We start from the raw sequence: 26,620 nt of genomic DNA, 5'->3' as shown, positions 1-26,620 counted from the left end.
CCAGGCGAGCGTGCTACCGCTTGAGCCACATCCCCAGCCCCTCTTAATTTTTCCCTTCTACTTTCCACTTCTGTATCTATTTTACTTTTTGGAACAAAAATTACTTTACATTTTTATCACAGACTTCTTCATTTCAGCTTTCATATTATCTCCATGCACTGATTCTTGCTATTGATTTGTTCTTTCTCTCAATCCTTTCCTTTTTAGCCACATTGTTCTTGTTTAGTGGATCCAATATCATACTCATCTAATGTCTATTCATGTCTTATATTGTTCTTAGTTATTGTCTGTTCCCTATGTTATCTATTTCCCTCCAGGTTCTTTTATTCAGTTAATTCTTTTAGGTTTCCTCATGCCTGACATTAGAGACTATCCAAATGAGGCTCAGTATGCACTAAATGGTGGGCTCAATGAAGAATCAGATGGTGAGCCGATTTTTCCTTAAGGAACCCAGGTGTAGCAGCGCACTCCTGTAATCCCAGCAGCTTGAGGGGCTGAGGCAGGAGAATCAACAGTTCAAAGCCAGCCTCAGCAATTCAGCAAGACCCTGTCTCTAAATAAACTATTTTTAAAAAGGCTGGGGATGTGGTTAAGTGCCCCTGGGTTCAATCCCTGGTGCCATTTGGTACCGAAATCCACAACTGCAGATATCAGCAGGTCTTTTCTGCAGAGACAACAATTTGTTCCCCAAAGACAGACATGCTGCAGGCCAGTGTGAGGGATCCAAAACATATAGATGTTCTAAGAACAAGGCAGACAGAGTGCTGACATGCTTCTGATCTATATGTGCCTCTGTACAATGAGGTTGTGGCTGTACTCGGCTAAATCCATTCCACTCTACCGTCTAACTGGTTTCTATTATCTCTTATCCATGGTTACCTCTTTTTGCCATTCTCTTTTTTGTGGGTTTTACTGTTTATGACCCCTTTTTTTTTTTTTAACTCTAATGTTATATAAAGTGGGGTTGGGGGGGGGGAGAGAGAGAGAGAGAGAGAGAGAGAGAGAGACAGAGAGACAGAGAGAGACAGAGAGAGAGAGAGAGAGAGAGAGAGAGAGTGTTTGTGTATTTTCCCCCAACCCCAACATCCTTTTACATGAGACAACTGTATCTCTCTTTGTGGCAATTGACAACCAAACCAAACCGAAACAAAATACATCTGGTAAGAGACCAACTTTTGCAAATCTGATGATCCTGCTCATTTCAAATACAATATGCTTAAAAATAACCAATGGGGAATGGGGGAAGGGAAATAACCAGTGGAGATAAAATCAAAAACAAAAAACAAAGCAAAAACAACAAATATATTTAAAATCACAGGAAATTATAATTTATCAATTCAATATCCATAAAAAATATATATGATAAGCACTTACATAAATTAATCTTACTTTAATTCATTACCCACTTTAATACACTGAATTCGGGGCTGGGGTTATGCCTCAGAGTAGAGCGCTTGCCTAGCATGCGTGAAGCACTGGGTTCAATCCTCAGCATCACATAAAAATAAAATAGATATTGTGTCCACCCAAAACTAAAAAATAAACATTAAAAAAACACATTGAATTCTGTAAGAGAAGAAAGATTATTTCCATTTGCAGAGTTCAATTAACTTCCTCAAGATCAAAAGTAAATAAGTACTGGCACTGGAAATCATACCATTCAATATCTGAACACTAAAGCCAACAGAACTGGACCTCACATGAAGAGAAAAAAACTTGTTTGGTTTTCCATAACTACATTTTGAAACCATTTCCCATAGCTAAATACTACTGAAAGTATATTTATCTGTCTTAGGTTTCTTACTAATTTTATCTGCTCTTAAGGTAGTTAAGAAAATGGCATCTCATAATATTATTTCTTAAAGCAAAGAGATTCTTTGTAGACTTATCCTACAAGCATGATGAACAGATGCCAATATCTTAACTTTTTAATATATGCATATGTATACATACAGAACAGAGACATACAGAAGTACTTCTACAATATTAAGATCCCAGTGAAGGGGCTGGGGACATAGCTCAGTGGTACAGTGACTGCCTAGCATGTGTCAGGCACTGGGTTTGATCCTCAGCACCACATAAAAATAAATAAATCAAAGTATTGTGTCCATCTACAACTAAAAAATCTTAAAAAAAAAATCCTAGTGAAGACATCACAAAACTACTACCTAGACAGGCCAAAATCAAAGAGTGACAAGGAAGAGAAAATACAAAAGAGGAAATGGGAACCACATCATACATCTCATTGTTATATATGAATGCATTTGAACTTAGAAGGTCAATAAAAATGGCAAATGATAATTTACATTTTAGTGGCAAAGAGAACCTTTCAAAAAATACTGAAATAGGGGCTAGGGTTGTGGCTCAGTGGTAGAGCGCTTGCCTTGCATAAAAGAGGCCATGGGTTCAATCCTCATCACCACATAAAAATAAATAAACAAACAAACAAATAAAGATATTGTGTCCATCTACAGCTAAAAAAAAATTTTTTTAAATACTGAAATAAAAATAGGACATAGATGAAAAGAAAATGATATCCCCCCTACTAAACAAAAGAATATGAACAAACAAAAGTTACCACTATGCATATAGTACAGTGATAGAGTGCTTATTTAACAAGAGCAAGGAGCTAGGTTCAATTTTCAGGACCACAGAAATAAACAAATAAGAACAAAAAAACTTTCTAAGGAACTAAAAGAAAGCCAAATCTGCAAAAGTAGATGAATCGCAAGTCCTAGAAATATCTAAGAATTTTTACTAAGTATAAAGGCAATAAGAGACCTGACCAAACTTTAGATTACTTAGTACTTGAAAAGAGCTGTGATCTCTGCTGGAATTTGTCAATAAAGTTATCTACAATAATCCCTACTTGTTATAATTATGCTTAAGGCAGAAAAGAATGAAAAGCAAAATAGTTTTTACCATGTTTGCATTTCAAATGAACAAGATTCTTAAAAAGTGCTTTTAAAATGTTCAGTACATGACGCTGCAGGTGTAGCTCAGTGGGAGTGTGCTTACCTAGCATTAAAGAGACCCTGGGTTCAATCCCCAGCACTGCAAAAATTATATTAAATGTTCAGTATGCTATAGAATCATAAAATATCAGCCCCAGATAATTATTAAAAAATATTACATTACTTAGTCCCACATAATACTTAAGCCTAATATGTCTTTAGTGACAAATTATACATACATGTGCCATAAACATTTTATTCTCTATATCAAAGCATTACCTTGAGCTCTCCTTCCTTCTACTAATTTAAAATGAATAAAATTGGAGTTCCTTACCAGTATTCCCTTCATTCTTATTTGGATACACCAAGGTCAAATGAGATCCACTCATACTTTTCTAAACATAAAGACTTAATCCTCTTCGTTCTTTCAATGTCTAGGTTTCTTATAAGATCCAAGGGAAAAAAAATTCCATGATGATGGTGTTATAGAAGCAACTGTATTTTAGTCATTTTAAGAATTCTGTGACCTTATAAAATGATGCTGATTTTCACACCATTCTCACAAGACAGAACTTGTAAATAAAGGCTGTGCTTTCTAAAAAAGCACAACAATCTCCCAAATATGGCAAGATAATTTGCGAACAGTAGATCTTTTAAGAGATGTTTGGTATTCAGAAACCTGACACTTAAAAGCTCAAGAGACTCCATTTATCACTTTTAGATGACAAAGGATACACTTTGAACTTAAAGATACACCACAATGGATTTACAGAACAACAATTAAAAAAAAATGGGGCTTATTTAATAAGCATTTAGGGGTTTTTTTTGGTAGTGCTGAGGACTGAACCCAGGGCCTTGTGCATGTGAGGCAAGTACTCTACAAACTGAGCTACTTCCCCAGCCCCTTAATAAGCATATTTTAAAAAATTATTTGACAATAGCTTTTTTTCTTAAGTTGTTGATAGATCTTTATTTTATTTATTTAAATGTAGTGCTGAGAATCGAACCCAGTACCTCACACATGCTAGGCATGTGTGCTACAGCTGAGCCCCAGCCCAGCTTTTTTCTTTCTGTTTAGCAAAAAGGTTTTTTTTTTTTTTTTTGGGAGGGGGTCGTCACTTCACCACTGAACCGTATCCACAACTCATTTGGGGGTGTGGAGGCACTGGGGATTGAACTCAGGAGTACAACCACTGAGCCACATCCCCAGCCCTATTTTGTATTTTATTTAGAGACAGGGTCTCTCACTGAGTTGCTTAGCACCTCACCATTGCTGAGGCTGGCTTTGAATTTGCAATCCTCCTGCCTCAGCTTCCCAAGTCACTGGGGTAAGAGGCCTGGGCCTCCCCACCATTCTAAAAAGTTTTTTCTTGAGTTTCATTTCTTTTCCTTTTCAAGATAATTGTTTTTGTCATAACAAAGATGACATAATCAGGGCTAGGGCTGGGGCTGGGACTCAGCGGTGGCACACTTGCCTGGCATGTGGAAGGCACTAGGTTCAATGCTCAGTGTTAGAACAAAGAGACCAGGCTGGACACAAACTTCACAGATCATTCCAGCCTTTATTGAGAAACAGGATTACACCTAGGGGAATGACCCCACCTTCCTGGTGGAAAATGAGCCACTGAACAAACAAAGGGACTGGGCTTATGTAGATTAATTAATGAGCATGTCAGCTTGAGCACTCAGGAATTTGGGGTCTGTTTCACTGGGTGAAATGGGAGGAACTCTAGGGTCAGCAGTCAGTCTTTGGGATTTATGATACTGGACCTGATGGAGGGCCTGAGGTCAGTGATTGGTATCTGGAAAGGGTTTGTTTATGGAAAGATTAATGCTTTGGCCTCTTCCCAGAGACTGCCTTTCTAGGTTTGATGGACACCTCTTCCCCAGGGTTTGTTTTAATACCAGAAAAGGATCAATGCTCTCAATGTATGGCTTTCCTTCCCACTCCCCTTCTACAAGGTCTCACTATTTTGGGGGTTGGTCATTTTCCATATCTAATACTCAGCACCACATAAATAAAAGTCTATCAACAAATTTTAAAAAATTTTAAAGATAATATAATCAGTGTTTCTTGACTTTATAGTTGCACGCTGACTGTTCTGTAAGCATCACAGATTATATGTTCCATAATGGTTTACAACATGGAATGTGCTTACCTGTGCTAATTTTTTTTTGCTAGAATAGAAGGAAAAAAAAAACTACAACAATTATTTTCACTTTTCATCATTTTAAGGTCTCCCAATTCAGACTGACCTGTGGGCTACTAATTATTTCTACAAGAGCTCCCAAAACACAGAAAGTAGAAAATGAATTATATTAATGCTTAACCATACTTGAAACTAAATACAAAAATAAAAAGATGTTATAACATAATACCTTCACTTAAATCTGCTTTGATTTGTCTAAACGTCTTTAGAAGAATCTGAAAGACTGATCTTTTACTGTAACATAAATGGAATACGCTGATGAACAAAAGTGTAGAAGGGCTCAACTAGAGAATTTTATTTCAAGAAATCTCTTTGTTTATAACCCTGAGGCTTAAAAATCTAACCCAGTATTGTCCACTCTCATATTAAAATGCAAGACAATACAAAACTAAACTTCAAAGAAATATTACTCATCTTTCCCTAATTATTATTTTTTTTGAGAGAGACAGAATTTTAATATTTATTTTTTAGTTTTCGGCGGACACAACATCTTTGTTTGCATGTGGTGCTGAGGATCAAACCCGGGACGCACACATGCCAGGCGAGCGCGCTACCAATTGAGCCACATCCCCAGCCCCATCTTTCCCTAATTATAAAAATTTTAAAGTATGAAAATACCATATGTTGATGAGGATATGTCAAAATGAAACATTCAAATTGCCGTTGGGAATGTAAATGGTAACACCAAATTTTTAAACAACATGATCTTCGTGATAAAAGTGAACATCCTTAAACTTTAGAGCCAGTAATTTTAGAGCCAGAAATTCACACACACAATCTCCAGGCTACAAATGCACAAAATAAAATATTATAGGGATAAGCCTATAATACTGGCGATTCTGGAGGCTAAGGCATATACCATTTCTTTACGGCTGAGTTCCAAGGTTAAGGTCAGCCTTAGCAACTTAGGAGGCCCTGTCTCAAAATAAGAAATAAAAAGAACTGGGATAGTACAGCTCTATGGTAGAGTACCCCTGAGTTCAATCCCCAATATCAAAGAGAAAGAAAAAGAAAATCAAACAAACAAACACACAAAACAGCACTGTTCACAGTTCTACACCAATAGCAAGGATCTAACTGGAAAGGACACCAGAGGCTACTGGAGTTTTGGTAATGTCCTATTTCTTGAGTAATTACTACTTCAAAATATATTTGTGTCCTAAAAATTTACTGCACTGTATATTTACAAGTAAAACAAACCCTTTTAAATTAAGCAAGTTAGCAAGACTCCGTCCCAAAATAAAAATAAAAAGAGCTGGGTATATGGCTCAGTGGTCAAGAGCCCCTAGGTTCAATCCCTAGAAGCAAAACAACAACAAAAAATTCATTCTTTTGATATCTTAACAGTATTGCGGTTGCATTGAGTCCTTATCTTCAAGAGATGATTACTAAATGTTCATTGGCAAAGTTACATAACAATTTGAGTTTGAATTTGAAATAATACAGGAAAGGGAAAAGTAGACGGTACAAGATAAAGATTAGATAAGACTTGAAATTATCAAAGCTAAGAAATGGGGTTCATTATACTATTGCCTATTTTTAAATGTTTAAAAGTTTTCATTAATTTCAAATTTTAAAAGCCTTGGGCTAGAGATGTAGCTCAGTGGTTGAGTACTTGCTTAGCATTTGAGGTTCTGGGTTCAATTCCTAATCCCGCAAATTATCACTGCTGTCCGCTGACAACTCATTTTTTAAAAAATTTAATTGCACCAGACATAGTGGTGCACACCTGTAATCCTATCGACTTGGGAGGCTAAGGAATGAGAATAGTAAGTTTGAGGTGAGCCTCAACAACTAAGCAAGACCTTAGTCTCAAAATAAAAGATAAAAGAGAGGCAGATGTAGCTCAGCTGGGTAGCTGCAAGGCAGCAACCATCTAATTTAAAATCTCAGTTGTATCGAGCAACACCAATTCAGCATTTATAGTTAAGTAAAAAGTTTTGGATTACTAAGACTCAAAACACTGGACACTATTATACTATGTATTGTACTGTGTTAACATAAACGAGTAGGAAGAGAAAAATGATTCTTATGCTACTACTCAGAAAAATGCTTTCTATTTTCTCCCCAATATTGGGCAGTTCCTTTTTCACACATGGAATGTGCAAGAGCAAGGGGTAATAAAACATGAGTAGGAGAGCTGGCATGCAGCACTCAGCTTCAGTAAATACTTCAGAAAACTTCAGAGATGACAATCTGCTTTCAGAAACAGCAGTCTTGATGCTGCCAACCATAAGAGCAAACATATGGCTTTATAAAACTTAAGAGACATTCTTTAAATCTGTTTGCTGACGCCAAGAGCATACTATTCTTCCACTATAGTGACCACACAGCCCGTGAAGTTCTATGTACTTTTTCTCAGAAGTCAAAAATGTAAAGAAATCAGATGTCAGTGGAATCTGGAGAAATATTTAACATAAGTATGTATTTATTAAAAATAACTGATATGTTAAATGTGGTATGCAAAACACTCAATTGCAATGTCTTTCTGTGAAGAAAATGTATTTCTGATATCTTATAACCCCAAGGCCTCATGCTCCAGCTACTTAATTCCTAATGTGTCTATTTTAGTTATGAGCGAATATAGTATACCTCTATCACATTCCTGAATAGAATTTACTTTACTGTGATAACTGGCAATCAATCAATCAATCAATCTTTAAAACTATGGCAATCTGACCTCTGGTAGATTGACTGTCTGGCACATAAGACACTTGGAAATCATCACTTCTATCCATACAAGTGTTGAACAAACTGAAAACCAACAACTCTTCTCAGATCCACCAGAGACATGTTCATAGAGAAAATGGCTGTCCAAAGGGATGTCTTGAAGAGACAGGTGGTGGGTACAGTCACAAACTACCACAGCAGAAGCTGCCACAGGTTCTAGTACTTAAGTAGGAAAGCCTAAACTCAATGGTTGGGTTTGTAGCTCATTGGTAGAGCACTTTGCCTATCATGTGTGAGGCACTGGGCTCCATTCTTAGCATCACATATAAACAGACAGACAGATAAATGGATAAATACTCACTGACCACTAAAAAAAAATTACAAAAAAAAAAAAAAAAAGAACAAAAGCCTGAATTCCACTAGATGTACTGCTGGCAACTCAATATGGACAAGTTTGAGAATTAACAACCCCAGCGGGGTAGGCAGTCTGGCAGGGACCCCTACACATATGTGGTAATCATCATCAAGAATATCACCAGATTCCTGCAATGGAGATAGGAGAAAAATCTCCTGGGTTTCAACAAAAGTGGTGAAAGACAGCCATGTTGAAATAAGGCATAGCAATCTGTGCCCTCAAGAGCAACTATCTTACCAAAACCTAACCAACTGGAGTTTCTACCAGAAACTACCTACCTTGGGGGAAGGAGTTTCTACCAGAAACTGGAGTTTCTACCAGAAACTACCTACCTTGGGGGAAGGGAAATGCCCATCTAGAGATGGAAATGCCCATCTAATCCTTTCTAGTCTCTTTTGTGTCACCTAAGAGATTAGGGGGGAAAAAAAACTGAGAAGCACTCCCTGGAAGTCATAGTCCAGTGGCCCAGGCTCACTCAGAATGAGACCTGATCCTAGCACTATGTAATTCTCCTCTCCCTACACCTTACAACCACATCTACAGGGCTCCTGAATAACGGATTACAAATGAAACAACTAAACACCCAGACCTTATTTAAGAAGAGGTCTCAAGGAAAACCCGAAGAAAAAGGAGGCCAAAACAAGAACACTGGAGAAAATTTTATCCTCTGATACCTACAGCTATACTGAATAGTACAAGGGCCTAATCTATAGCCAGACAGGTATAAAACCTCACACTAAAGGATCATTTACCTTGGTTCCTTTCATCCTATATGTCATGTTCAACATAAAATTACAAAGCATACCCACCTTCCAAAACATGTGGTAAGAGGACTCAAATGTCTCACAAACTTTTTAAAAACAGTGATAAAAACACATTCTTCGATGATACCATATATTATAAACTATACACAATAACTGATATGTATGTGCAGTCATTAAAAATGCCCAAACATATTCTTTGATTTCATGATTATTAGGATTTTTCCTATTAAAGTCAGGTTAAACAAGAATATTCAACTATTGCTAACACTATTTGATGTCATAGTGCAGGTCCTAGATAATGAAGGAGAAAAGGCTTAAATATCAGAAACAACTAAAACAATCACTATCTGGAAATATTTAGAGGACAAATTGAATCAATTAAAATACTATTAAACTCATTTAAGTGTTTTAATGAGTCTGGATAAAAAAATAGCACTTAGAAATTGTGAGCTTCCTACAAACTAGTAATTAGGAAAAGTAACAGAAAAACAGAAATTCAGAATAAAAATCCATAAAACATCTACAACAAATCTAACAAGAAATGTGCAAACTAATATGACGAAATCTTAATCTTAAAACTTCACTAAGAGAGGAACTAAGGCTGTGCCTCAGTGGCAGAGTGCTTGCCTAGCACAATGTGAGGCACTAGGTTCAACTACATAAAAATAAAACAAATAAAATAAAGACATACAAATAAAATAAATACACTGTCCATCTACAACTATCAAAAATTAAAAAAAAAAACTTCACTAAAAGAACATAAAAAGTCTACATAAATGAATATATAAGCCATGCCTTTCTGTGGGATTACTAAAAATTCAAAACATGTCAATTTCTACCTAATTCCTCTCAACTCAATGCAATCTTACAGCCATAAGATTTTAAAAATATGGCCAGGCGCAGTGGCACACACCTCTAATCTCAGCAGCTGCAGAGGCTGAGATGGGAGAATAGTGAGTTCAAAGCCAGACTCAGCAAAAGCGAGAAACTAAGCAATTCAGTGAGACCCTGTCTCTAAATAAAATGCAAAATAGGGCTGGAGATGTGGCTCGGTGGTTAAGTGCCCCCGAGTTCAATCCCTGGTACCCAAAAAGAAGCAAACAAATAAATAAAAAATAAAATATGCATTATGCAGTATCTCATATGAGAAAAATATGAAAAATAACATAATGAGGAAACATGTAACCACAATCCACCTTCCCAAAAAACAAAAAACAAAACAAAACAAAGAAGACATTACCAATACAGTCAAAAAAGAAAAGACTTCCCTATGAAAGCAAAACATACTAGGTAATGATAACAATCAAAACAGTATGGGGCTGGGGATGTGGCTCAAGCAGTAGCGCGCTCCCCTGGCATGCGCGCGGCCCGGGTTCAATCCTTAGCACCACATGCAAACAAAGATGGTGTGTCCGCCGAAAACTGAAAAATAAACATTAAAAAATTCTCTCTCTCTCTCTCTCTCTTTAAAAAAAAAAAATATATGGGGGGCTGGGGGGTTGTAGTTCAGTGGTAGAGCATTTGCCATGTGGGAGGCACTGGGTTCGATTCTCAGCACCACATAAAAATAAATAATAAAACAAAAAGGTATTGTGTTCATGTACAACTAAAAACAATTAAAAAAAAAACAGTATAGGAGGGACTGGGGTAGCTCAGTGGCACAGCACTTGAGTTATGGGGCACTGGGTTTGGTCCTTAGCACTACATAACTAATTAATAAATGAATAAAAATAAATAAATAAGTAAATAAATAAATGCTTTCCATCTGCAACTACCAAAAAAACCCAACAGTATGAGAAGCCAGGCATGATGCTACATGCCTGTAGCCCCAACTACTCAAGAGGCTGAAGAAGCATTTTTTTATTTACTTATTTTCATGTGGTGCTAAGGATTTGCCTTACACGTGCTAGGCAAATGCTCTACCACTGAGCTACAACCCCAGCCCAGGAAGGATATCTTGAGCTAATAGGTGTGAGACCTACCTGGGCATAATGATGGAGGAAAAAATCAACAACCAAAACTCTTCCCAGATGCATCAGAGATGTGTTCATAGAGAAAATGGCAGTACAGGAGGCCAGCTTAGCTAGCACGAACAAGAACCTGTGTTTGAACCCTAGTACGTGTGTGCACACACACAAAACAGTATGGCAGTGCCATTAATAAACTGTTTTAAGATATCTGATTAGCATGTAAAAAGTTTCAGACTCCCTTACACCACATTAAAGTCCATCTTCCATTCTATGTTGATCAAAGAGCTAAATGTAAGAAACTTTAAATTATTAAAGTAGAATAAGAAAACAGTGCAGCAGGTCTTTAAAATATTATAATAAAGGTATTCTTAAGGAAAACTTGTCTATCATAAAAGATGCCATAATGCTATAGAAACAAGCTGAGAGACACTGAGAGAAACATCTACAATACATAGGGTTATTAACCACTGCACATTTGAAGCTATAAAAATAGACAAAGTCAAACAATCCATCTAAAAATTATAAAGACTATCAATAGACAATTTGATGAAAGAAGTAACATACAAATTTACACTAAATATATGAAAAAGATTTTTAACCTCTCTACTAACCTGGTAAGTACAAATTAAAATAACACATTACAAATAATAAGTATCAACAGAAAAATTAAATGTGCGACCATATGGTTATGTCAAAAATACTACAAATGCTGTAATGATGGAAATTAATAAAACTTATATAAATACATACATATATATTAACTAAGAGAAATAAATACCAATCTCTAAAAGGTGAATCACTGAGATTGGAGAAGCAAATAAAAAGATTATTCTCATTTTTAATTTTTAAATTTTTCTCTTCTGTCTGCCCTGTATAAATTTTTCTTTCTCTCTCTCTTTTTTTTTTTTTGGTGGGGGTGGAGGTGGTACCAGGGATTAAACCCAGGGGCCCTTTACCACTGAACCACATCCCCAGCCCTTTTTATTTTGAGACAGAGTCACACTAAGTTGCTTAAAGCCTCACTAAGTTGCTGAGGCTGGCCTCAAACTTGCAATCCTGTCTTAGCCTCCCAAGTCACTGCAATTACAGGTATGTACCACCACATCCAGCTACACTGTATGAATCTTTATCGTAAGAATTCATTTATGTATTATATGTGCAATTATATTTTTAAATTTAACCCTCATCTTCCTTTTGTATTGTTACAAAACTGAGTAGAGTGTGGTAGCACACACTGTCATCCCAGCTACTCAGGTAGTGGATGGCAAGTTTGAGGCCAACCTGGCAACTTGAACCCTGTCTCAAAAGAAAAAATAAGAAAAGTAGGGAGTATAGCACAGTGGTAGAGTACTTGATTAGCATGTGCAAGGCCTTGGGTTTGATCTGTAGCACACAAAAACAAATAACAATCCTAAAAAACCCAACAATGAATACACTTACTCAGCTAGCCAGCCAGCCAGCCAGCTGGTATGTACACCTACATTCGCCAAGGTAGAATAATTAATTTTGAAGACACAAAGTGATATGATCAAGTTCCTAAAGAATTCATAATGTGGTGGGACTGCATAACAGTTATTCACTATGCAAAAGGCTCTGAGCTGTAGGAATACAGATGGCTGTAGGAATATCTAAGGGGAAAGCTGGGAAAGATTTTACAAAGGTAACTAGTAACTTCTGATTAGGCATCTTCAAAGACAAACAATAATTTGGGGGTTGTCAGGCAGGGTTTTGGTAGAATACGTGCACAGGTAAGAAGGCACAAAAGTGTGGCATATGTGATGAATCAACCAAGACCACTTACCATTCCAATACCGTGAGCAAAAAAAGTATGTTATCAACTGAAAAGTAAGGATAATGGCACGTTCCTCAGAGGGTTGCTGTGATTAAAAATAAGATGGTATGTTGAGAAGCATATGAAGGGAACTTGGCTGCTATCATCTTCCACCCACTGATGTCAAAGCCTGACCTGGCTGCTTGGCCTCAGGCTGTTGTCTCCTTTTCCTCTCATTGTTCCTCCAGAAGCCGTCTATGTATGGGAACACCACAAGCTGTCCAGTCATATACAATGATCTAGCATAGTTCTTAACACATTGTATTTACTCAAAACACATTAATCTCTCTTTTTAAACAGATGTTTGGAGTTCCACAGAACTATTCTTGGCAAAACCCCTAGAATTGCCCTGCAATTGCTCTGAGGGTCCCAAGTCTCAGTGTGAGTATATTTAAGAAGCACCCCACCCACTCTATACAAACATTACTTCATACTTACAGGCTGAGGCTGTTCTGCAATACAGCAGTTGAAACACAACCAGAATTCACTCATGCTTACAGTCCAAGGTATAAATGAGCACCAGTGAAGGTTCTAAATCTCACTTCAGGAAGCTCCAGAAAGTATGATCCTCAATGTGATGAATATTCAATCAAAACAAAAATTATATTTCACTGCCTTTGTTCTTGGAAGTCAAGTATCTTATATATAGTCAGTGTAAGAAAAAAGTCAGATTGTTTCCTTTTCTTTGCTTCTGGTTCTACAGAGACTTGTTTCTGAACCAGCAGGAAGGTACAAAATTGCTCTCCTGAACCAGGGCCTATAACAGGTAGTCTAGGAAAAAAAGAAAGAAAGCATGAAAGTAAGTTAACGTTATTTAAACTTAGAAGCTCTTATTTCTTAAATCTGTGATAAAATTAAGAGTAAATATACCCAAAAGAGTAAACAATGAAAATCTTTTAACAAATGGATACTCATTCAATTATCTTTTAATTAATTCTTGAATGTCAAATGTTATAGTGAAAACAGAAAACCTTGCCTTCTTGGTGAATTCCATTTTATATATAAAAGTATTAATTATTTTACTGTTTTTAAATCACTAATTAGAACATTATGATTACTGTACATAAGTCTATTTCCAAGAAGAAACACTGATCAACATTTTCATGTTCCTTCAGTTCTCACAGACAACCACCAAGTGACAGCAATCAAATCTAATAAGATAATCAAGGAGGTATGGTTCATCAAAAAACTAAAATTATCACCTTATCCACTGAAATTAGAATTATACACAAAAGTTGGACAGGGGTTAAGTTAGCTTCCTTCTGTGAATTGAGTCAGTAGATCCCCACCCCCACCAGAATGAATATCAGTCAAGACACTTTATGTCCTGCTATGTCAAACACAATCCTTGTCAGGCAATTTTCTATCTGGAATTGGACAAAGAGTGGACCTACTTCTGATTTACAATTGTCATAATAATGACTTTGGTGAGCCATGATCCACCCTCATATAGAAGACAGTTCTGACAGGGCTGAGGATGCAGCTAGTAGTAGAGCCTGGTATGTACAAGACTCTGAGTTCAATCCCCAGCACCACAAAAAATAAATAAGTAAACTAAATTTCTGGGATCTTAATACTGATAAGCAGAGACAAAAGAGAAGAAGCAGCCCACAGTGGTTCCTGTAATCCCTAAGACCAGTTACACCCATGCACCTGAAGTTTGTTTGGGAGGCAATGTCTCTCCCTTTTTAGCCCAAAGCTATTCATATCACTTTTATTCTCCTATTCTCCTATGACAGTAAAGTGAAGATGTCCAACAGACAACTGGATATACAGATCTAAAGCCAAGAGAAGTTTCAGAATCAGCAGCATATCTGCTTCAGCAGATTGACTAAAGCAATGATGATAATACAGGGGAAATAGTAGCATGAGAAGCAAAGAGGTCTTAACAGAAAACTGAGAAATAACTAATTTATGTGAGGCAGAGAAAGAGAAGTCCACAAAGAGGCTGGGTATTACCAGAATGAGAGAAAAAAAGGAAAAGTAATTAAATGTGGTTATCACTGGAGTATTTTTCAAGGAGGAAGTAGGTAACAGGATTAACTGTGATAGGAGAACTGTCCATTAGATTGTGTAGCAAAAAGATATTTAGTGGTCCTGGCCACCAACGTGAAAAAGCATAGGCAGAATTCAGATTACACTAGCTTGACATGTAAGTGAAAGCTAATCATCAGAGTCAACAAGTAGAGGCAATGTTTTCAAGAAGAATGGATATAAAGGTTAAAAAGGTAGGCAGAGTGAAGAAAAATGAAATGAAAAGATCAAAGTCTACTTCATTTAATTATTCAAAGGGATGTTAACATTTTTGTCAAAAATGGAGAAACATAAATCACATATTCATAAATGTTTGAAAGAAATCTCATACATTTAGAAGGTGTGCCCGCTATAAACCATTAACAACCATATTATAGTATCACAGAACCCTAAATATTAAGCAAAATGAATTTCTCCCTTTTTGCTGAACAATGCCATGACTCTTTAAACTTTAAAAACAGAATTTTTATATTTGTGTAGATGAAGATCTTTAGTGAAGATAAGTGAACACATACTCAATGTTACAGATGTGAACAAAAAGGCTAAATTCTGCACCATTATTTGACAGAGTCTTATCATGCTATATAGGAAATGAGATGTTAAAATTAAAACATGTTCAAAGATAAACAGAAGAAAGAAAAATCTACATTCCTGCCATAAATAGAATTTAGAGCCTAGAATGCCTATTTTAAGCAGGATGAAGAATCCTTTTTCAACCAAAGTCTAAATCCAGGAAGAGGTGGCTTTGTCCACTAAATTAGGTAAATAGTCTGAGATTTTATTAGCTCAAAAGACTGTATACTTCACTTATTCCTCTAACCAATCTTGTAAGATGGAATATAAGAGGAAATAGCTAACTTCACAAAATCAGCATACTTGACATACTGGGTTCAATCTCCAGTTTCATTAAATAAAAAAACACATATCAGTATCCAAGAAAATTGTTTCAGTGTAGCTCTATTATTTTAATTAAATCTATTTTTTAACTGATACATAAAAACATTAAAAATATACATATTGTCTGGATGCAATGGCACACACCTGTAATCCTTGTGAACTGACAGGCTGAGGCAGGAGGATTCCAAGTATGTGGACAGTCTCAGCAACTTAGAGAAGCCCTAAGCCAGTTAGTGAGACCCTGTCTCAAAATAAAAAATAAAAAAGGATAGGGATATAGCTCAGTAGTAAAGCATCCCTGAGTTCAATCTACAGTACTGAAAATACATACATACATGTTAATGGCAGATCATGTAATTTTTTTTTAATTTTTTTTTTTTTTTTGGTAATTGTACACAATCACTTTATCTTATTTATTTATTTGTATGTGGTGCTGAGGATTGAACCCAGGACCTTGCACGTGTAAGGCAAGCACTCTACCACTAGGCCACACCCCCAGCCCTAACATGTAATTTTTTGATACATGTACACCTTGTATGTTTAAACATACTTGTGCCTCATTTACTATTCCTTCATGAAGAAAATTATCAAAATTCTTTCTTCTAGCTTTCCGAAATGTTCAGAACATACTGTTCTGTCTAGTTGCCCACTGTGCAACAGCACACCAGAACTTCTTGCTCCTAACTGTAACTAAGTAGCCACTGATTGAGGATTGCTCTCTTAAGAAGTTTAACTCCACCCAGATCAAAGTCTTTGGCCAGTAAGAAGTCATTGTGAAGACTAGGGTTGTAGCTCAGTGGTAGAGGCTTGCCTGGCAGGTGTGAGGCACTGGGTTTGATCCTCAGCACCACATATAAATAAATAAAATAAAGGTATTGTGTATCTACAACTAGAAATTTTTTTTTAAACAGAAATTGCGAAATGAAATCTTTTTTAATAACTTGTACTTTTAAAATATTTATTATTTAGTTATAGGTGGACACAATATCTTTATTTTATTTTATGTGGTGCTGAGGATTGAACCCAGTGCCTCTTGCATGCTAGGCAAGTGCTCAACCTCTGAGCCACAACCCCAGCCCTGAAATCTCTTTTGAACGATTCTGTGAAAATAAATAAGCCTTTGCTTGAAACTGAAAATTCTTTATGCTCATGATTATTGTACACAAACACATAAGGGGTAGTCTGATGCCTGCAAATCTGTTTGGTCTATTCCATCTTATATCATTTTCTCATTTACATATAAATTGCCATAAAACTACCTTTAAATATTAATTTAACATTGGGAAATGTTATAACTTCCTTTGCTTGTTTTAACTAAATGATTCTTCTGTTTAAACTTAAAATTAATGTTTTTCTACTTTACAGTCCATAACACTTTATCACTCCCACATTTTCCTAAGTTCAAATTTCCTTCTCATTAAAGCTATTTATTTTGTGAATTTTAAAATGAGCACTTCCCCATTCTCATATAAGGATGATATTCAAGGAGATTGGGGATATAGCTCAGTCAAGTAAAATGCTTGCCTCACATGCACAAAGCCCTAGATTCAATCCCCAAAATGATATTCACAATACTTCCTCTTAATGTTTAGTTCAAGAATACTGTTTAAAGTACAATAATCTGTGCTTCTATGTATTTCTATTACCTAATAGATATTTTCAAACCCAGGGGATGTTTGCAACTTTATGGGTTATTTGTTAAGTAAATACATAGATGATAAGGTGTTTCAAACATGCTTTGGAATGTGTTATTGATACATTCTATTGTCTTTCCTCAACAAATTTCCATTTCAATTTTTTTTTTCATAGAGTATATAAATCTAGAGGGGCAAGGTGGTTTTCTAAGAGTATATTAATTTAGATTGGCAAGGTGGTACCCATCTATAATCCCAGTGACTCTAGAGGCTGAGGCAGGATGATCCCAAGTTCAAGGTGAGGTTCAGCAATATAGCAAGACACTGTAAGGACTAGGGATGTAGCTCTGTGGTAGAGTGCCCCTGGGTTTAATTGTTAGTGCCAAAAGAAAAAGTATATGAATAAAAACATTTATAGACACTCTCAGAGACTACTGAAATCATCTCTCTCTTTCTCTTTCTCTCTCTCTCTCTCTCTCTCTCTCTCTCACACACACACACACACACACACACACACACACACACAAATCAACATTCCAACAAATAAATATACTAGGGCTGGGGTTGTGACTCAGTGATTGAGCGCTTCCCTCACATGTGTGAAGCACTAGGTTTGATCCTCAGCACCACATTTAAAAAAAAATAAATAAAATACAGACATTGTTTCTATCTACAACTAAAAAAATTTAAATAATAATTATACTAGTAGTTACTTCCACTTCTTGAACTGAGAAGTATATAAGTCAAAAACTTATATACACCTGTAAGTCAAAAACTATAAGACATTAGTCTACTACTAGTATGAAATAGTTTTTCTGCTGAAAATTTAAAGAAATTACATTTTAAAACATGTCCATTTTAAAAATCTTATACAAAAAAACTCTAGATAGCAAAAGGAGTATCACTCTTTAATAACATCAACTTCTAAACTTGGCTTTAAACACAGCTCAGCACATTCCACACATAAATAAAGAGTCAGACTTGTCTACAGCATTGAGGTATTTCACTGACTCAGAGACTCATGAGACAAGCTTTTACAAACGGAAGGAACTTTAAACAGTGAAGTTTACTCATTAAAAAGCTTGAAGTAAATTAGTCAAAGCCACTTGGCTAGTGACAAGCAGAGCTTCTTGAATTAAAAGCTCAGTCTTTTGATTTAAAAATGAGATTAACATGAGAATAGTGTAATAGTAGTAAGCATTCTCTGGTCAAAATATTAACCAATATCAGCTTCCCATCCTCATTTTTCCCACCTATACGTCAAAAACTACAAGACATCAGTCTACTACTAGTATAAAATAGTTTTTCTGTTGAAAATTTAAAGAAATTACATTTTTGCTACAATTTAATGTAAGTGCTTTTTAGGTCAATTTTCAAAGAAAAAATAATAAAGCCTTGATCTGAAAAACTGGACAATGGGGCATATCTTTAACCAGGTAATTTCTTAAATTATGGGGTTTTTGAATTCTGAAATATTTTAACTCAATTCAGAAAGTGAGCATGCTCAGCTTGCATGAACTTGAATGAAAAGTTCAGAATTTAGAGTTTGAAATTAAGGATCTGTGGCATGTGTTCAGCTGTGTTTAAAGCCAAGCGTAGATGTTGATATTAGTGTAGAGTGATACTCCTCCTGTTATCCAAAGATTTTTAAAAGTATAGGGCACTCTGGTAATCTTTAGAAATACTGTGGACAAGTGACAAGCTCTAGCACACTCTGTCTTCTCATTTATAAAACAGAATGCTACACTGACAATTTCATAGGTCTAAAATGAGGGCTACATTACATGATACATATAAAGGTACTAAGAGCTATTTTGTTATCAAAATTAAAATGGCAAGAAGCAGAACAATGTAACAAAAAAAGGTTATCAATTTCTGGGAATTTGTTTGAGGCTGAACTTTGATTTCTGGGTTCAAGTGAGCCTCTGTCCCCAGTATCCTGAATAGCTGGGACTAAAAGCACATGCTATTGTGCCTGGCTTTCTGTAAAGTTATAAGAAATAGCCTAAAAATCTAACAAAAAAAATTTTTTTAATAAATTATGGTATATTCATACAAATGAAAATGAATGATAGCTTTATGCAATATAGATAATGATCATGTGTTATTAGAAGTGTGACACAAAACAATATCCATATAATGAACCCATTTATATGAATTTCAAAAACAGTTTAAATTGAAGTATTTTGTTTGGAGATATACACACAGGTATAAAAGTAAAGCAAAGACATTATAATAGAAGTCAAGAGAAGGTTTGGGCAAGGATTCCAAATAGGAAGAGATACAGGAGAGCTCCTGGAATGCTGACAATGTTTTGTTTTTTGTTTTTGTTTTTGTTTCTTGCAATGCTGAAGATTAAACCCAAGATCTTCAGTAAGCAAGTGCTCTACCACTCAGTTACACCTCACTCTACTATCTCTTGATTTGGGTGGTAGCTACACAGGTATTTATTTGTTTTATAATTGTGAGTTAAATAGTATATTCATGTACTGTACAATTTTCTCTGTATTTATTTTTAAATGACCAAAATTTCAAATAAGATGTAAGAAGTAAACACTAACAATTCCCAGTTGATCATAATAAATTGATAAAGATCAGGGATGATAACGCAGAGAATCAATGTAATTGATTATCAAAATAACATTCTTGCCACAGATTTTGAAAGACAGTAAAATTATTACAGGAGGGTGAAGTTCTATCAAATGTGAAAGGCATTTCTGCATGAATTATTAATTATCAACAAAGCTTATTCAGAGTTGCACTAGCACCAGCTCTGTTTCAAACTGTGAAATGGTTCTGAATTTGATTTGTGGGCCTGGCATGGTATTGCACGCCTGCAGAGTCCTAGTGACTTGGAGGCTGCGGCAGGAGGATCACAAGTTCAAGATTAGCCTCAATAATTTAGTGAGGCCTTAAGCAACTTAGTGAGACCCTGACTCAAAATAAAATATAAAAAGGGCCGGGGATGGGGATGTGGCTCAGTAGTAAAGTGCCTCTGCATTCAATCCCCTGTATCAAAAAATAAAGCATGTGGGCTGGGATTGTGGCTCAGCGGTAGAGTGCTCGCCTAGCACGAGTGGGACCCAGGTTGGATTCTCAGCACATTAAAATAAAGGCATTGTGTTGTGTCCATCTACAAAAAAAAAAAAAAAGATTCTCTCTCTTCCTCTAAAAAATAAATAAATAAAATAAAGCGTGCAGGGCGTGGGGCAGAGGGCATGGGGGAGGAGGAATTGATTGGCGGTACAAGATCCTTCTAAAAAAATAAACTCATTTTTAAAACATCTTTCAAATAATGAACTTACCACAGATCTACTTTTCTTTAGTTAATCAAAGTTCAACAAACCATCGTTCCCTGAACTGAACTCAGTTATAAAAGGTACAAGCAGGGATGTATTTAATTATGGAAACATGAAGATAATTGTTTTTTCTTGTATATGAAATATCTGATTTGAGTCATCTAAGTGCAGTCACACAGAATGTACCCACCCCCCCGACTAGGACTCCATTCTTTTTTATTGCTAGGTTAATTTCCATTGTACAGATATTGTACACTTTACATACTCATTCATTTGCTGGTGGGTATTAATGTTTTTCTAGCTTTCTGGCTATTAAAATTACATCTACTATGAACATATGTACACTGTTTGTACACACAGATGTTTACATTTCTTCCAGGAAAATACCTAGGAATAGAAATACTGGGTCACATTGTAGGTACAGTGTATTTTTTGCTTTTTAAGAAATTGTCCACCAATTTTCCAAATCAGTTTTAATACTTTGCTTTCCTGCCAGCAAAGTATGAAAGCTCCAGATGCTTCATATCCTACTGTGTATTGTCAGTCTTTTTAATTTTAGTCATTTTGATGAGTGTCAGGTAGTATCTTGATGTGGCTTTAATTTGCACTTTCCTAATAACTGATGCTATTCAACATATCTTCGTTAGTTATGTATGTTCAGATATTTTATCCATTTTCTAATTATGCTGGCTTGAGCTGCACTCTAATATTCTGGAATAAATTCTTTGTCCAATGCATTTATTATGATTATTTTTCCCTGGTGTTTCCTAATCACAGTTCTTGAAAAGTTTAAGTTAATTTTAATAAAGTCTAATGTATCAATTCTATATTTTATGATCTGTGTTTTTCTATTCTTAGAAATTTCTGCATAGTCCCAAAATCACAGACTTCCTGTACCTTCTTCTAAAATTGTTAGGTTTAATTTTATGTCTATAATCTATTTTTAATTTTAAAAAACTGTTGGTGGAAAAGGCTAAGGATTATTATTTTGATATGGACATCCAGCTGTTCAAGCTTATTTATTAAAAAATACCCTTTCCAATTGGATTGATTTTGTACCTTTATTGAAAAATCAAATGAGTGCAAATTTGGGTCTATTTCTAGGCTATTGCATTATAGGGTCTATTTGTTTATCCTACACCAGTACTGTTACAGTAAAACTTAAAGTCAGGTACTGATAAGTCTCCCAATTTTTTTAATCAAGATTGCTTTGTATTTTTGAGCTCTTCTGTATATCTCTATATACACTTCCAAATCAGTCAATTCCTGTAAAAAGCCCCCTGGAGATTGAGTGGGATTGCATTTATTCCATCAATTATTTTGAGAATTATATTTTTAATAATACTGAATGTTCTAATTCAAGAATATAACATATCCAAAGTCTTACAGTTCTCGATTTATAGGTTTTGCCAAGTATTATGCTGCATCACTATTTGTTTTTACCTTTGTTTATAGCCTTCATATAAAAGCCTTAATGTCTTATGTAGTCAAATCTCAATTTTTATCACAGCCTTAAAGGCTGTGCTCATCCAAAGACTCCATGCCTCTTACCCCATTATAGTCTTGTTTGATTTGTATTTTAGGGTTGGACTGGAGTGTAGCTCAATGGTAGAGCACCTGCCTAGCACATGTGAAACCTTAAAACAACCCAACAACCTCAAAACATAATACGTAATATTTTAAAAGTTGTAATGAGGTAACATTTCATAATATACTTAAGCTTTTACTTTCCGACATCCTCCCTTTCCCACTCAATTAGAACTCAAAAGTATTTGATACCAAACATAAACCTATTATTACAGTAGGTAATATAGGAGAAGATATATTAGCTCTAACCTGAAAGAGTAATATAACAACTGCTATAATATGGACATTTAATGCCCCATAAAGCCTATGTGTTAAAGGTTTGGTCCCCAGGGAGGGACCTAGTGGGAGGTCATTAGGTCATTTGGGATATCTCCAAGAAGGATATTAGGAAACCCTGGCCCCTTCCTCTTTCACATTCTTTTGCTTTCTGACCATGACGTGAGTGATTCTGCTGACAGACAACTCCATCATTATGTGCTACCTCACCACAGGTTCAAAGATTTCATGAACTGAAATCTCTAAAACTATAAGCCAAAAACTATTTAGTTGATTATTTCAGGTACTTTGTGTTAGTGATAGAAAGCCAACTAACAGTGAAGAAAGTAATATCCATGAAAACTGCTTGCCCATCCTCTACAATGCACAATTATGTAGAATAAGTTATCTTTCCCTTTCTTTCTCGTGTGTGTGTGTGTGTGTGTGTGTGTGTGTGTGTATTTCTGGGGATTGAAACTGGAGCTACATCCCCAGCCCTTTTTATTTTTTATTTTCAGACAGGTTCTCAAATGTTACCCAGTCTGGTCTTGAACTTGCAATTCTCCTGCCTTGGCACCCCAAGCAGCTGAACAATAGGTGTGCGTCAACACAATTGGCTATTCCCTCTCTTTAGCAACTTCCCTCTTTCTTTCCTGTTACTCTTTCTTCTCTTTTTCATTTTTCTCTCTATCCATTTTCCATCTCTTTACCTACTCTATGCCTTTCCTTAGCTTACCTAGAGTTTTTAGAAATACAGATTATGTGATATAGATGGTCTCAATTTATTGATTGATGAACTGAAATCTATTACTATTCTAAACTTCTCTCCTGAGTCTACACATTTATAATCACCTGCTACTGAACATCTCTTGTAGCCTCCCAGGCACCACAAACTAATATGTGCAAAACTGAATTCACTCTTTTTCCTCTATTTCTATCTTACCTTTCTTGATGAGTGGCACTATCACACACTACTTACCAAGCAATTCATATTCAAATTCTATCCTATACCTTCCAATTCTCTGAATAAAACCACTCAATAATATGCCTTCTTACATTTTAACAAAACTTTACTATTATTGAAAAGAACTCTAGATAGGGCAGAGGGGTTGGAAGGGAAGTGAGGGGGCATGGGGTAATTAATGATGGTGAAATGTGATGATCAATACTATCCAAAGTACATATATGAAAACACGAATTGGTGTGACTATATGATGTATACAACCAGAGATATGAAAAATTGTGCTCTATGTTTGTAATAAGAATTGTAATGTATTCTGTTGTCATATATAAATTTAAAAATTTACATAAAAAAAGAAAAAGCACATTTAAAAAAGTCTACTAAAAAGGCAAATCTCAGTCAGGTGCAATGGGATAGTGCATGCCTATAATGTCAGCTACTTGAGAGGCTAAGGCAGGAGGCTCCCAAGTTTGAGGCCAATCTGGGCAACTTAGAGAAGTCCCATCTGGATGGATGGGTAGATGGATGGATGCAGGGATGGATGGATGCAGGGATGGATGGATAGAGGGAGGGAGGGAGGGAGGGAAGGAAGGAAGGAAGGAAGGAAGGAAGGTCAGGAGGGAATAGTACTGTTCAGTGGTACAATACCTCTGAGTTCAATCCCCAGTACTGCTAAATAAACAGAAGCAGATTTCTGACCTATCTGTCCATATCTATTAGTGGTAACAATTTTTAGCTTACCAAGTTCTTTCTTTTAAACCTCCAGTCTTTGTTAAAAATAGATTAGAATGTCTCTTTTATAATGTGACTACCTACCCTCAATAATACCTCTGTACCATCATTGCTAGATAATTATAATTTTTGATTGAAGCAATATTCAAAGTTCGTATTCGTATAATTGCCACTGATGAGTTGGACTGTTTCCTTCTAATCATTTTATTATAGATTCATCCTGACTTAAGTTTTGTTTTTCTTGTGTAAATCTGTGCTCTTTGTTTAAAGATGTATCCCTAAAGGCAACTGCTTTTGCTGCTACTTAGATATTCACAAGTATAATTTTTTTTACAACAACAAATGTCTGTTTATTACTATTAGTCAAATACATGGTTAGAATTCAAGTATAAATTTTAAATTAATTCTCTAGCCTAGGATTCTTGTACCACATGGATAGTATACATACATTCACACTGCACACCAGTGTGTAGGTAAACATAATTAGAACTTAAGACTCAAGAAAGTAGAAGGCCTAAGTCTCAATTCTGAATTCCTCCACTCTCTAGCTGTATGATTTTAGGCAAGTTACTTAACCTTTGTATGTCCCAATTTGCTATTCTATAAAAGGGAATTTATAAGCAGGGCACAGTGGCACACACCTGTAATTCCAGTGACTGGGGAGGCAGGGACAGGAAGATCACAAGTTCAAGGTAAGCCTCAGCAACTTAATGAAACCTTTAGTAACTTATTGAGACCCCCATCTCAAAATAAAAAAATAAAAGGGCTGGGAATGTACCTTTGTGGTAAAGTACCCCTGGGTTCAACCTCAGCACTAAAGGTTTATATGAGGACTGAATTAAGGACTGAATGAATAAATTTAATTGCTTAAAAAAATACTTAGCACAAAGTCTCTACACACACAAGCAATGTATAGTAATTACTATATGTAACTACGGTTAACTGCAGTCACTATTATTATATCCTTTTTTCCCTCTTCAGAGAACTGAACAGAAACAAGCTTTCCTAAAGCTCACCTTAGGAGGTGTACCAAGATTATTTTCTAGTTAAGTCTGTCTCTCTTAAATAGAACAGCACACATCAAAAACACAATTCTGTTTATTAAAATTTACATTTAAAAGGGAAAGTGAGGCATGATTAGTACCAATGTATAGTTAAAAAATACTTAAGCCAATTAAATTTTTCCCTTTGATAGCAAAAGTGCATTGCTTCTTCAAAAGTGATTTAAATGTATATAAATTTTATGTCTACGAAATACACCAAGATTAAAAGCACAGAAAATTCAGTAGATAGTTGAAGAATTCTAACTTGTTTACTCTGTCAGTTATTAATTACAAATGAAATATGTTCATATAATAAATTGGTTTTAGTCAGGTTTTCTCCTTTTAGTATGAAAGGCCTTGGATTTCAGAGGATCAAGTTTTAGAAGGATCCGCCCAACTCATTATCTAGTTACTTCTGAAATACCTGCCAAGTGTTTTGTATAAGAAAGGATGAGAGGAGGTAATTTAAAAGGCTTAGTGAATGAGAAGTATGTGCAAATCATATTTTCTGGAAGGCAAGGAATTCGCTATTACTCCCCTGGAGATGTGAAAGCCAACTAAGCACAAACTGCATTCACTTTTCTGGATGTGGAACAAAGCAAGGTGGAGACCAGGCTGTAATACTCTATTTCAGACTCATCCCCAGAGAGAAAAAAGATCAGTGATTTACATTTGACTCCTACTTGCTTTGTGCCAAATTAAATGACTTAGGAATTGTTAACTTGACATTTTCTCCCAAATAAATGAGGCATTTTTAGCTGCCACTGAAGATTAATTTGCTATAACATCTAAACTGTCATTTTCTTTTTTTAAAATATCTTTTTGTTTATTTTTATGTGATGCTGAGGATCGAACCCAGGGTCTCACACGTGCAAGGCAAGCGCTCTACTGCTGAGCCACAGCCCCAGCCCCTAAACTGTCATTTTCTTTGAAGAGTGCTCTTACTGTTTAACACTGCCCCCCTCCCTGCCCCCCTTTTTTTGAGATGAGGTCTGGCTAATGTTGCCCAGGGTGTCCTCAAACTTTCCTGGGCTCAACTGATCCTCCAGCCTCAACCTTCTGAGCAGATGGGACCATAGTTACTCATCACAGCTTGTACATTTAATACAAAAGTTTATATCAAATGATATTATCAAAATGTTTAACCCTATAATTGGTGTAGATAAATGATAATCATATAAGAGAGAAGATGTTATTAGGATACCAAGATTTCTCCCAAGCATGACAACCCCAAGTTAAAATGTGGTGTTCTCATATTTCATAAATGAAAAATATATGAAAATATTTCATTTACTTTTATGAATTTTCTTTGGTAGATGCTCCGATCACCCACCTATTACTTTTCTCAAAAGAATAGAACTCTA

The 26,620-nt window shown here is 35.7% G+C and overlaps 1 protein-coding gene across 4 annotated transcripts in view; it reads right to left on the bottom strand.

The window, feature by feature from the left end:
- The window catches only part of Cdc42se2 (CDC42 small effector 2), an 87,858-nt gene that overhangs the window by 18,491 nt on the left and 42,747 nt on the right, over nt 1-26,620 (bottom strand). For 2 of the 4 annotated variants that reach the window (XM_076855752.2, XM_076855755.2), the window contains one exon: nt 13,253-13,585. In XM_076855752.2, coding sequence (XP_076711867.1) covers nt 13,253-13,306 — 54 coding nt within the window. In that variant the 5' untranslated portion in view covers nt 13,307-13,585. Of the gene's footprint in view, nt 1-13,252; nt 13,586-15,889; nt 15,991-26,620 lie in introns of all 4 variants that reach the window. The other 2 variants (XM_076855754.2, XM_076855753.2) reach the window with 2 other exon arrangements.

This window comes from Callospermophilus lateralis, chromosome 5, assembly GCF_048772815.1.
Source record: "Callospermophilus lateralis isolate mCalLat2 chromosome 5, mCalLat2.hap1, whole genome shotgun sequence".
In the NCBI taxonomy this organism is placed as follows: domain Eukaryota; kingdom Metazoa; phylum Chordata; class Mammalia; order Rodentia; family Sciuridae; genus Callospermophilus; species Callospermophilus lateralis.
Note: the sequence above shows the minus strand (reverse complement) of the source record. Positions and strands in the feature narration are given on the sequence as shown.